Raw genomic sequence first — 14558 nt, 5'->3', positions numbered from 1 at the left:
AAATTACTGGTATGCATGCTTGAGATTAACAGATTCAATTCTATTCTCTCACTGACACTCCAGGTTTAAGGGGGAGTAATCTAAATATATCTGCTCTTGGATGTACTGCAAGGGTGGCTAACGAAGCTGATGAATTAGAACAGAGGGAAGACTCATTTTCTTCAGAAGTCCCTTCTAGAGGACAGCCAGTTATTTACAGGCAGGCTGCAGTATCACTTCAACATTCTACAAAGGATTTTTCCTGGGAGATTGTAAAGGAAGTAATTCTACTCACCACAAAACATCTGCTTATAACTGATCTAAGAGCAAAGGATTTTTCCATGGTAGGTGAGAGACATTACTTATAAGCTTCTATCTGTAGTCTGTCCAATATAGAGACTTTTAATATTTACCTTAAAAGAAAATCACCCTCTTCAACCACTTAAACTTAACCACTTAACTTAACCACTTAACAACCACTTAACTTAATGCACTTATATACACACTAAGATCATAAACACTTTTAGTTAGCCTATTAAAATCTGAATATAATTCTGATTTAAAGTCTAAAATTTCTAAAATATTTTTTCTGCATAAAAACTTCTATATAGACTGAGAGTGAAGCTGTCGGTTGAGGAAGCAGAAAACTTAAGTAGGTTTCTGAAAGAAACATTCCAGAGTTTATACTGCTATTACTTCAGCAAAACATGCAAAAATTTTGATTTCCATCTGTTCAACAGGTGAAAATATGAATTAATGGTTATTCCATTAAAGTGAAGCAAAGTCAGCCAGTTACTAAGTAAAGTGATACAAGGTAAACTACCTCTTTATTCCAGCACACACACACACACACACACACACACACACGCACACGCACACGCACGCACGCACACGCACGCACGCACGCACGCACGCACGCACGCACACACACATTCACTCACTCTTCCCCACTCTCTCAATCTTTCTCTCAATCTATATATATAGTGTATATACATATATATACACCCACACATCTATATGTGCTTTGCTAAATTATTTCATATATTTCCATAGTGTCAAATATCACTAATGACACCTCAATTTTGCAAGCCTAGACCTTTCCATAAATTCTTGACTAACATATCTATCAAATAAATTTCCTTCATGTAACATTATAAATTATAACTTTTGTCTACTGTTTTGAATATGTGTATGGTAGTTATGCGTGTATATAAGTACATGTGCACATGTATATACGCAGGCCCAAAGTTGATGTCGGGTGTCATCTCAATGACGTTAGGGTCTTTCTCATTTGAATCTGGAACTTGTCAATCAGAGAGCCAGTTTGCTCCCCAAGAGTCCGGTCTCTACCTCTTTAGCACTGAGATTACAGTAGCTACAGTGCTTACTCAGCTTCATTTTACACAAGGGAATAGAATTTCAGTTCTCACAGTCACACCATTAGTGCTGTACCCACTGAGTTGTTTCCCCAGACCGTGTTTACTTTCTTCTTCACTTCCTTGCTAAAAATTACACATTTTAGACCACCTTGACCAACAACCTGGTTCAGGATGGTAAGTCTCATGAAGACAGAGACAACATAGCATTTCTGCCAATGTATCTTTAATATCTAGCATAAAAGCAAGCACAGAGCAGGCACTCAAATATCTAATAGAGAAAGAACAGAGAACATTAAATGAATTCTAGTTTGTAAGCTACTATTTTAATTCTAACTAACTGGATTATTCTTAAAATCTAGCAAAAAAATTGATGTTGCCAAGAAAATAATATTTAAACCTAAGAGAACTCAAGAGCAGTAAAAACATTACCTCCATGGGTTTTAGTTGAGCTTTTATATTAAAACAAGGAACTTCCTTGTACCATTCCCAGGATAAGTTTCGTTCAACAATCACTTCCAGGTTCAAAGGGAGTAGCAAGTCCAGCACTTCCTGGTATGTATCATTTATAAACTGAGACCTATTGGAAAATATAAATTGTTTTATATACATTCAGGCAGAAAAACATAGAGGATGATTAATTTTAGAGTACTGTTCCTTATTAAATAGAAGACACTGGCAACTTTTGCGTAGAGAAAAATACAATCACACATCAAAATGAGATTTCCCATCTCACTAGAAAATAGGATTTTACAAACAGAGAAATGCTTTTTAATGAGATCTTTTGATTTTGTTTATTGAATTTATAGAGGTAATTCTACACAACGTAGTGGTTTTGACCTTTCTCTGTTTGTAAAATCCTATTTTTAAGTTTTACTTCCCTATGGTACCTAACAGTTTAGAGAAAGTTACTTAGGTTTCCCCAGACCGTGTTTACTTTCTTCTTCACTTCCTTGTTAAAAATTACACATTTAGACCACCTTGACCAACAACCTGGTTCAGGATGGTAAGTCTCATGAAGACAGAGACAACATAGCATTTCTGCCAATGTATCTTTAATATCTAGCATAAAAGCAAGCACAGAGCATCATATGCAATTCCTCTATCTGTGGATCAAAACAGAAGGAAATGTACAACTTCACACAAAGATGCACCATATGTCATTCCAGATAGTATTATAGCAAAACTGAATGGCATTAAGGGCACTGTATGTAATTCCACAGATGTTTCCTCAGATAGGACCTCTAAGTTACAATAATGATTACTCAAGACTAATATCCCTTATATTTTAATTACTTTCAAATCTTTAAACTAGGTTGAAACATGACTTCAATTTTAGCTACCAGCTCACCCTTGAAAACATGGGCACACTTAGGGATCTCTCAGAATATCTGGTATGAAGCCATTGGATAAAACGACATTTAAATGAGTATAAATAGTTGAAATCTCGATTTTATGGTAGTTAGTAAAGACATATGAAACCCCAAGGGAAATACACATATAGATATGAAACTTTAATGTTTATGTATTACACATGGCTATACAATGTTATGTGGTTTTTTGTTTTTCATGAAAATAAAAACTCCATAAATATCTCTGGATGAATTTCTTCTCTGTAGAAAAAAAAGTAATTGCTATGTAAAAAGATTACTTCCTTTGGAAGAATTTTTTTTACTAGTTACTACTTAATAACTTCTCCTATAAACCTACAAACATACCTGGATCTTTTTTCATTATATTTGATAAATATTAATAGCATAATTTTTTAAAAATCAATTAACATGTGTGTAAGCATACATGATTATGTATATACTGTGTGCATGAGTGCACTTATGCATTTTTCTTTATAGCCTCAGAAAGTTTTATGAAAGGCCCATATGTAGCTTATTCATAAGTTATTTTAGTAATACTTAGCTCATGGTATTTAGCTGGCATACGACATGTAATTAATAAATAGTTACAATAGTTGGTATTCTATCTGAACTCCACCACAACCAGGTATGCTCCTCCCCAGTTACCTGGCAACAGCCTGGTAGGCCTGGCCCACTAAAGAAGGGGCTGCTTGCCCTTCCTCTCTCTCTTGTGCTCTTGTTCTCTCACTCTCTTTGCTCCCTTGCTCCCCCCTCTCCGCATTCTCTTTCCAGCTCTCCAGGTGGTGGCCTCTGTTGGGAACCAGAGAGCTTGGCTCAACACCCCCAGCTGAGCTTTTTGCACAGGTTTCTTGAGAGCAAAACATCCGGTGGCTTAGCTTGATTCCTGCCTTCCTGCCTGGTGTGGCAGGGACTTCCCAGGTGCCTGACCTATGACTATAATTGATTTTTCCTGTTCCCTTCCCTGTCCTCTAGTATATATATTGCTGGTTTCTCAGTAAGGTTTGGGGGGCATTTTCCTTGCAGAATGACTCCTGTCTGTGTTTTTTTAATCCCCCTGGGAATAAACTGCTTGAAGAAGATCTTCCTGTGTTGCGTCATTCCTTGCTGGCGAGGGTGGTCGCGACAGGCCTCTACTTCTCTACTCTCTCCTCCTCTCTGCCTTTCTCTGCCTCTGCTACTCTCTTAACTCTGACCCCCATACCCTTAATAAACTCTATTCTATGCTATACCTTTTTAAGGTCAGAGGATGGCAGTTAGTTCTCTCCATCCATTATGCAGGTACCAGGTCAAGTCTGCAGGCTTGGAGGGAAGAGCCTTTCCTTGCTAAGCTATCTCCCTGGCCTTGTCCTGGTTCACTTCTGGGGATTCTTCTTAAGCAAAAGTTTTTTCATTCTATTGTACTTTAATTTCTAGGATTCACTTATACATGTGAATAGAAAAGTCTTACATGACTTGACAACTGAGCACTGCCTACAGGCATGGCATGGCAAGTGCAAAGTCAACCTATTTCACATCAACAACTATGGCACATACTTTAATCCCATTCACAAGTGAATAGCAAAGACTGAAGCCAAGTGATTTTTTAAGTGTATAATTTAACGGGGGCACAAAAAATCTTTCATTTGAAACAAAAATTATATAACAAAATAGTTTTAAGCCAAAAAGACATAATATATAATCTAAATTATGTGAATATTTTTTTTTGTTCTTGGTTATTTTATGTTTACATTTCAAATGTTGTTCCCCTTCCCTGATTCCCTTCTGCAAACTCCTATCCCATCCCCCTGCCTTATTGAGGGTGCTCCCCTGACCCGCCCACATACCCACTCCCACTTCACCACACTAGCATTGCCCTATGCTGGGGCACAGAGCCTCCATGGACCCAGGGCCTCCCCTCCCATTGATGCCAGATCTGCAGTCTTCCTCATTCTTTCCTACATGCTTCAGTCTGAAATCCTTTTATTTAATAAAACTTATTCCAACAACTTCAAGGACTATCCATTTTGAGCTATCCATTTATTTATTTCTAAGTTATTCTGTCCCTTACATAAACCAGTATTTCCAGTGTACTGTTTTTTTATTCTGTCTTTTCTCACTGAAATGCATTATCAAAAAAAAAAAAAAAAAAATAGAAAGTCTGAGTATTGTACCTAAAGGAATTTTCATATCTCCTTTACTCTAACCCCCACATCCACTTAACAACAAATTACTATTAAGACTACTTTTAAATTTCCTTTAACTAGTAAAATAACTATCTACAAAGGAGTGTGTCAACTGTAATTCTTATGTTAAGTTAGTCATAGTTATCAAATTATTTCCGTATTCCTTATTTTTGTTTCCTTTTGACTAGTTTTCCATCTTTCCAGCACACTATTATGTACCTTAACAATTTAGTAAAGTAGGTGCTATTTAAGTAGGTGCTATTTGTTGATCCCTCATAAATGTGTGTGTGTGTGTGTGTGTATTCCTATTATACTTGGTCCTATCCATTCATATGTAAAGATGTTAACTAATGCTTAAATATTCAACTGATATAAGCATTTCCCTTATCTTAGATTAATGAGATGAACCAGATTCACATTTATTCTTGAAACACATTCTTCCAAAATGGTTGAAAAATCACTGGGGTTGGGGATAAGGTAGTAACCCTATGACTTTCCTCAGTTTACAATTGCTTTCAGATGAATTACAATTAAGAGAGGATTAAACCAGGACAAAACCAGCATAACCTCATGAGAATTTAGAGAGATCCAAGAAGCTGAGAGGAACTAAATTTATGGAAGCTTGGCTTACATTTTAAAAAGCAATCAACAATCTTTGCTTCCGACTAAGTAAAATAAGATCATACTATAAAGAGAATTCTAAAGATATCAAGTCCTTTAGTCTAAGAATTAAGAAAAAGATCATTTCCTTTTACACAAATACATTGTGAAAAGCTTACCTGTATAGTCTCATTTTACTCAACTTTATTGTTATCAAATCAATTACAGGTGGGATATTACTCTGGGTATCTGTGACAGTAACAAATATATTTTTCATTGTAATTAATCCAAAATCAGCAACAAAAACATTCCGAGACACTGGAGACTGTGGAATGAGCACAACTGGAGCCTTGATGTTAACATCCAGTGCAAACCTTGAGCTCCTGCGAGCTAGTTCCTTTACACCATCAGCAGCCATCTCTGCTGCTTGAACAGTTGCTTCAGCCAAGGCATCTTTAACTGCTTGAAAATTATTTATAAATTCCTATAAAGGTGATAGAATGATATTAATCATATCACATTTAATAAAACATTAAATAGTTATACATTAAATTAACTGTAATTCTACCTCCATAAAGCAAAAAAAAAAGGACAGCAAATATAGTTATAAAATGCAAATTTAGTCACAAGAACAATGCCAAAAGGGATATTTGAGTGTTCAATAGTATCATTCCCTTATCGTGTACTTTCTCTAAGACCTAATCACTTCTTACAGCTCACTCATGTTTGCAGTTTAGATTTTATTAAAGTCTATTAAGTATTTAAGAACTCTCAGGACTGGTTAAATGGTTCACTGTGTAGAAGTGTCTGCTACCTGCTGAACACCCAAGTTTAGTCTGCAGGGTGCTCCTGAAGGAAGGCCAAAAACTAACAACTGGGACTCAGGAAACCAGAAATTATACACCGAAGGAAACAAGTAACTGAGTGAAGATTAAGTCCATAGACTATGAGAGAATCTGCCAGACATACATCCAATAAAGGATTACTATCCAGAGTATATAAAGAATTAAAAAGGAAAGAACTGCCAAAGCAAAAACCTAAACAATCAAGGACTCAAATGATCCATGAGATATATCTCTGAACAAAAAAATCTCAAAACAACAAGTAAATAGCTTAAAAATATCTTATAAAGTGGAAAGTGCTCTTATCGACAAAGAAAGTGCAAATTACACCATCTTTACCCCGTTGGAAAGGCTAAGATCAAGAAAACAACTGAAAACATGCTGGTGAGGATGAGGGGAAAGGCAGCCCTTAGTCACACTGTGAGGATGGAGCATGACTCCTCAGCACCCACAAAGGAAGCCCGGCAGCTGTAGCACCCTCTCATGACAGCAGCCGGTCAGAGTGTGGAGGGGATGCACAGACTGGGTAACCAGCAAGCTGAATGAGCCTGCTCTAATATATAAGGTAGAGAGCACACACTGAACAACAACAACCACAACCTCAACAACAACAGAGACTAGAAACCGGCATAACACCAGGAAAATTAAATACTTGACAGTGAGGCTACAATACGAATGGAAAAAACTTATGAAAAGCAGAACTAAAGAACTCAGAAGTTCTATGGAAAAATCATTTCAAGACTCAATTTTATTTCTCAAAGTCTATGGTAGCTATAAAATGGAATAATCTTGAATCCAAAGTATAATTTTCTTAATTTCTTAATGGTAACTTTATGTATATTTGATAGATTTGAACTGGAAGGTAGAAAATGCAAATGTTTACATTTATGATTTAAGCAGTTAAGTTCAATTAAAGCATACCATATTATATATATATGTGTGTCTGTGTGTGTGCATGTATATATATTTTTACATAGTAAATTACACATTATTATGTTAACCAATTAACTAAAATATTTGTCAATATTATATAAAAGAAGTACTAAACATTTTGGTTGTTATGGTATGTAACAAATTATTTTAAATATGTACATATATGTATTTGTACAAATATTTCTAGCTTGGTCTCTATTCTATTTTGGACTTCTTTTAAACAAATGTGATCTTTTAACCTGAAGAATCTATAAAATTTTTCTATGAAGTATTTTTGTACAAGGAAAAACAGTAGAGATGAAGGAATATCATAGTTTACTTTAGTTTTAATTTGTAAAATATATTATTATTAGGCAAGATATGATGAAACACACATTAATTCTCAGCAATGGCAGGTGGGTCTCTGTAAGTTCTTGTCAATTTTCTAAGTTCTAGACCAGCTAGGGACACAGCTTAAAAAATTATATATGTATATGTATATATTTATGTGTGTGTAAACATACATTACATACACACATGTGTTTATCATCTAAAATTTTAATGCATGCATAATTTTTAAGATGGGTCTTCATCTATGTTTAAAACATAGTAATTTCCTTCTAGAAAAAAATAATTTATTAAAATACATACCAATATAGAATACAGGAATTTTGTGATGAACACTACTTCAATACAACCAACAGTTAAATAAACCCGAACGTCAACCACACTCATATCTGTGTATGCGTAGCCAGCAGTTGCATCCATGTAAGAAATCATTTTGAAGCTGAAAACTTCTTTTCCAGTGATATAAAGAGCCTTAAGGAGAGAAGAACCCCAAAGGTTACAATCAATATTTGAAGTAATATACCCCAAGACAAAAGTGAAATGAAGCAAATATAAAAATATAATACTATAAAAGAATTGCCTGTGGTGGCTTTAAATTTAAAGCTCTATATTACCAGTTTAAAATGTAGGAGACAAGAATTTTTAAAATTTGGAACAGAGTATTAAGTTTATAGTTTTCTTGACTCTTAAATTGCAAATGCAATAAACCAGGGGTTGAAAAGCACCAGGAAAACGAACCACATAACAAGTTCCACAAAACAAAGTATGAGCAATTTTAAAAGGCAGATGGATGGAAACACAAAAAAGGAAGTCAGGCTTCAGATGTGTACACAAAGCTAGACTGAAGACCATTTCACACCCTAAAAATAACAAAACAGCCAAAGAATTATTGTAAGTTTTTCAACACTATTAGAAATATGAGATAACAAGACAACAAGGTATGTTACCATCTAAGAAAAATCAGGAGAGATGATTACAAGATTCCAAGAGGCAGGGATGGCAAATATTGTGAGTTAAGTAAGAACAATTCAGTTAAAACCTGAAGGTTGAGGGGAACACCAATGTGTGACACAAAGGCCCTGGGAAACTAAAACATAGTACCTTCTTCATGGTACTATGTTCAGGCACTTTGTTGGCCTCTGTTGGGAATGCATAAGGAAAAACTAAGGGAAATTAGGGTTTTACTTAGAACAGGTCCTGGAAAAGTGAAAACACATCCATCCCACTCAAGGCCCAAAACACTGGGCTGCTGAGATAGCTCAGAGGTTATCAGCACCAATCACTTTCTTAAGGACTGGGGTTCAATTCCCAGCACCCACATGGTAGTTCAAAGCCACTTGTAACTCCAGTTCCAGAGGATCCAACAACCTCTTCTGGCCTCCATGGACACCAGACATAAACACGGTACACCAAAAGACACACTGACATATGATGAAATATCCACACACATTAAAATAAATGAATAATTTTAAAGGGCTCAAAGCATGGGCTGGGGCGGGGTGTTCAGGGAGGTAGGAAAGGAGGGATGGGAGAAAGACACCTGGACGTTAGTGACGCCCAGCTTTCAGTTTGTCTGTAGGGGGTGGAAAATCGACTAACGGGAAAGATCATAACTATGAGCTATGTAGTGAAGAAAGTCAGCTAAGTAACAGCTTCCCTTTCCTCTACATAGCCTGGCTAGTCTGACACCTGTTACTTAAAACACACTGGCTCTAAGAGATAGGGCTGCTCTGCTTCCAGATTGCTAGAATTAAAGGTACAAGGCCATGCCCAGTCTACGGACTCACTGCTTTACAATCCTGCTGCTGCCTATTCTGCCTTCAGTGGAGGCTACATTGCTGTGATTCTGCTCTGTGCTAACATTTTGATCTTTCCCTCTATTCTTTTTACCTCTTGTCTTTTTACATGTTTAGCTCTTTCCTTAATAATGTAGGTTGTTGTCCCATATTCCTGATGCATGCAAACTTGATTTTTAGTACTGAGGTTGGTAGACAGAAGGCATATTAGTTACTTTTCTTGTTGTTGTGACCTAGTTGGATCCCTAGAGCCTACTGAGTTAGATCACTAAAAACATTGCTAAGTGGCTTGTTCATCACAGTTATCCTGCCTCCAAGTTTCCTCTTTGAGTTCCAACTTTGGCTCCCTTGGTGATCGATTACAATCTTGGAGTTGTAAAATAAAATAAGTCCTATTTTCCCCACGTTAATTTTTAACATAATGGTTTATTGTGGGAACAGAAATAGTAACTAGAACATGACACAGTCTAAAATAAAGTCCTAGAATACCTGGGACTCACATCCAGGCTGGCAGATGAAACTCTACCAGCCAAGTGACCTCAATAGAAAACCTTTATGTGCTTCAATTTTTGTGGCCTTGAAGCTAAAAAATAATATTCAGATGTGATGAGATTTATGATAATTAAATTAAAAAGTAGTTATCAATTGCAGCAGCTTGTGTTCCCATGCTAATTGTGCTACCCCAAACACCTGTTTGCAGTGTCCAGCACTTAGGCTAAAGGAAGCCTGCTCCCAGTTCGCTCTGTTTATATATCCAGCATTTTGCTGCATACGGGAAAAACAGTGACAAAGACAGACACTACTTCAAAAGGCTGGAAAAAAAAATTTCCAGGCAAATGGCCCCAAGAAACAAGCTGAAGTAGCCATTCTAATATCCAATAAAATAAACTTTCAACCAAAAATTATCAAAAAATATAGGGAAGGATACTACATTCTCATCAAAGGAAAAGTCCACCAAGAGGAACTCTCAATTCCCAAGATCTGTACCCCAAACTTGTAAAAGAAACATTACTGATGCTCAAAGCACACACTGAACCTCACACAATAATAGTAGGAGACTTTAACACCCCACTCTTACCAAGGGACAGATCATGGAAATAGAAACTATACAGAGACACAGTGAAACTAACAGAAGTGATAAACCAAATGGACTTAACAGACATCTATAAAACATTTCAACCTAAAACAAATGAATATACCTTCTTCTCAGCATGTCACAATACCTTTTCCAAAATTGGCCATATAATTGGACACAAAACAAGCCTCAACCAAATCAAGATGATTGAAATAATCCCATGAATCCTATCAAATCACCTCGGGCTAAGGCTGGTCTTCAACAACAACAAAAACAACAGAAAGTCCACATATGCATGGGAGCTGAACAACTATCTACTCAATAACAACTTGGTCAGGGAAGAAATAAAGAAATTAAAAAGTTTTAAGAATTTAACAAAGATGAAGGCATAAAATACCCAAAATTATGGGATACAATGAAAGCAGTGTTGAGAGGAAAACTCATAGCTCTGAGTGCCTCCATAAAGAAACTGGATATAGCATACACTAGTACTTTAATAGCACATCTGAAAGCTCTAGAACAAAGAGAAGCAAATGCACCCAAAAAGAGTAGCAAGAAATGATCCAACTCAGGGTTGAAATCAACCAAGTAAAAACAAAGAGATCTATACAAAGAATCAGCAAAACCAGGAGCTGGTTCTTTGAGAAAATTGACAAGATAGGTAAACCCCTAGCCAGACTAACCAGAGGGCACAGAGACAGTATCCAAATTAACAAAACCAACAAATGAAAATGGAGACACAACAGAAACTGAAGAAATTCAAACAATTGTCATCAGATCCTACTACAAAAGCCGATACTCAACAAAACTGAAGAATCTATATGAAATGGATGGTTTTCTAGACAGAAACCAGGTATTAAAGTTAAATCTGAATCAGATAAACCATCTAAATAGTCTCATAACCCCTAAGGAAAAAGCAGCAGTCATTAAGTCTCCCAACCCAAAAATCCCCAGGACCAGATGGTTTTAAGGAAGAATTCTATCAGACCTTCAAAGAAGACCTAATACCAATACTCTTCAAACTATTCCACAAAACAGAAACAGAAGGAACACCACCCAATACATTCTATGAAGCCACAGTTACACTTATACATAAACCACACAAAGACCCAAAAAAGAAAGAGAACTTTAGACCAGTTTCTCTCATGAACACTCAATATAATTCTTGCCAACCAAATCCAAGAACACATCAAAATGATAATTCACCATGATCAAGTAGGCTTCATCCCAAGGATGCAGGGATGGTTCAATATATGGAAATCCATCAATGTAATCCACTATATACACAAACTCAAAGAAAAAAAAAAAAAACATGATCATCTCATTAGACACTGAAAAAGCCCAAAGTATTGGACCAGGAATTCAAGGTCCATACCTAAATATAATAAAAGCAATATACAGCAAACCAATAGCCAACATCAAACTAAATGGAGAGAAACATGAAGCAATCCCACTGAAATCAGGGAAAACACAAGGCTACCCAATCTCCCCTTATCTATTCAATAGAGTATTCGAAGCTCTGTCCATAGCAATTAGGCAACAAAAGAAGATCAAAGGGATACAAACTGGAAAGGAGGAAGTGAAGATAACACTATTTGCAGATGATATGATAGTATACTCAAGTGACCCAAAAATTCCACCAGAGAACTTCTAAACCTGATAAACAACTTTAGCAAATTGGCTTGATATAAAATTCACTAATCAATAGCCTTCTTCTACTTAAGGGTTAAACAGGCTGAGAAAGAAGTTAGGGAAACAACACCATTCACAATAGTCACAAATAATTTCAAATTCTTGGCCTGACTCTAACCAACCAAGTAAAAGATCTGTATGACAAGAACATCAAGTCTCTGAAGAAAGAAATCCATGAAGACCTCAGAAATTGAAAAGATCTCCCATGCTCTTGAATTGGCAGGATTAACATAGTAAAAATGGCCAATTTGCCAAAAGCAATATACAGATTCAAGGCACTCCCCATCAAAATTCCAACTAAACTCTTCACAGAGATAGAGCAATTCTCAAATTTACCTGGAATAACAAAAAAACCAGGATAGGAAAAGCCATTCTCAACAATAAAAGAACTTCTTAGGGAATCACCAAACCTGATCTCAAGCTACACTACAAAGCAATAGTGATAAAAACCACATGGTATTGGTACAGATACAGGCAGGTAGAGCAATAGAACTGAAGACCCAGAAATGTACCCACACACCTTTAGTCACTTGATCTTTGACAAAGGAGCCAAAACCATCTAATGGAAAAGACCCATTTTCAACAAATGGTTCTGGTTCAATTGGCAGTTGGCATATAGAAGAATGCAAATTGACCCTTTCTTATCTCCTTGTCAAGTCCAAGTGGATCAAGGGCCTCCACATAAAACCAGATATGATGAAGCTAATAGAAGAGAGAGTGGGAAAGAACCTCAAACTCAAGGGCCTAGGGGAAAAATTCCCGAAGAGAACAACAATAATATATGCTTACTAAGATCAAGAATTGACAAATGGGACCCTATAAAATTGAAAAGCTTCTGTAAGGTAAAGGACTCTGTCAATGGGACAAAATGCCAATCCACAGATTTGGAAAATATCTTTACCAACTCTACATCCAATAGAAGACTAACATCCAAAATATACAAAGAACTTAAGAAATTAGACTCCAGAGAACCAAATAAAATGGGGTAGAGAGCTAAACAGAGAACTCCCAACTGAGGAATCTAGAATGTCTGAGAAGCACTTAAAGAAATGTTTAACATTCTTAGTCATCAGGGAAATGCAAATCAAAACAACCCTGAGAATCTACCTTATACCAGTAAGAATGGCTAAGATCAAAAACTCAGATGACAGCAGATGCTGGTGGGGAGGATGTGGAGAAAGAAGAACACTTCTCCATTGCTGGTGGGATTTCAAGCTATTACAACCAGTCCAGAAATTAATCTGGTGGTTCCTCAGAAAATTGGAAATAGTTCTACCTAAGAACCCAGCTATAGCATTCCTGGGCATATGCCCAAAAGATGCTCTAACATATAACAAGGACACATACTCCATTATGTTCATAACAGCCTAATTTATAATAGCCAGAAGTTAGAAACAATCCACATGTTCCTCAACAGAGGAGTGGATACAGAAAATATGGTACATTTTAAAACAATGACTTCATAAAATTCGCAGGCAGAGATGGAACTTGAAAATATTATCCTGAGTGAGGTAACCCAGTCACAAAAAAAAAAACCCACACATGGTATACACTCACTCATAAGTGGATATTAGCCAAAAAGAAGCTCAGAATACCCACTATACAACTCATAGCCCATATGAAACCCTAGAAGAAAGAAGACCACACCAAAGTACGAACAGTACAGTCCTACTCAGAAGAGGGAAGAAAATAATCTCGGGGAGTAGTGGGAAAGACAAGGGGGAGGGAAAAGGGGGGCTGGTTCAGAAAAGGGAGGAGATCGAGATACAGAGGGTTAGACGTTTAGAAGGAGGGTGGTAGCAGTGGGGGAGGGGGAACTGGGGGTAGCCACTAGAAAGTACTAGATGCCTGGGAGCCAAAAGGTTGCCACGACCCAACAGGGAGGACATTAGTCAAAATACCCAACAAAGGGGAGATAGAACTTGTAGAGTAGATAGGCATGGCCCCCAGTGGCGGGATGGGCCCAGCCCCTTGCTAACTGGCCTACCCACCCACATCAAAAATATTAATCCAGAATTCCTCTTGTCAAAAGGAAATGCAGGTAAAAAGAGTGGAGCAGAGACTGTAGGAAAGGCCATCCAGAGATTGCCCCACCTAGGGATCCATCCCATCTGCAGTCACCAAACTCAGACACTATTGCTGATGCCAAGAAGTGCTTCCTGACAGGAGCATGGTATAGCTGTCTCCAGAGAGCCTCTGCCAGAGCCTGACAAATACAGATGAGGATGCATACAGCCAAACACTGAACTGAGCATGGGGTCCCCAATGGAGGAGTTACGGAGAAGGACTGAAAGAGCTGAAGGGGTTTGCAACCTCATAGGAAGAACAACAATATCACCCAACCAGACCCCCCAAAGCTCCAAGGTATCTAACCATCAACCCAAAGTACAGATGGGGGAACCC

At 37.1% G+C, this 14558-nt stretch overlaps 1 protein-coding gene across 3 annotated transcripts in view; it reads right to left on the bottom strand.

The window, feature by feature from the left end:
* Vps13a (vacuolar protein sorting 13 homolog A) overlaps window positions 1–14558 on the bottom strand; it is a 172800-nt gene that overhangs the window by 88602 nt on the left and 69640 nt on the right. For all 3 annotated transcript variants that reach the window (XM_052188728.1, XM_052188738.1, XM_052188745.1), the window contains exons 32-34: window positions 7896–8063; window positions 5670–5974; window positions 1788–1935 (exon numbers count right to left, since the gene is read on the bottom strand). In XM_052188728.1, coding sequence (XP_052044688.1) covers window positions 1788–1935; window positions 5670–5974; window positions 7896–8063 — 621 coding nt within the window. The remainder of the gene's footprint in view (window positions 1–1787; window positions 1936–5669; window positions 5975–7895; window positions 8064–14558) is intronic.

The sequence above is a fragment of the Apodemus sylvaticus genome, chromosome 1 (genome assembly GCF_947179515.1).
Source record: "Apodemus sylvaticus chromosome 1, mApoSyl1.1, whole genome shotgun sequence".
Lineage (NCBI taxonomy): Eukaryota > Metazoa > Chordata > Mammalia > Rodentia > Muridae > Apodemus > Apodemus sylvaticus.
This window is presented reverse-complemented; position numbering and strand designations above follow the sequence as displayed.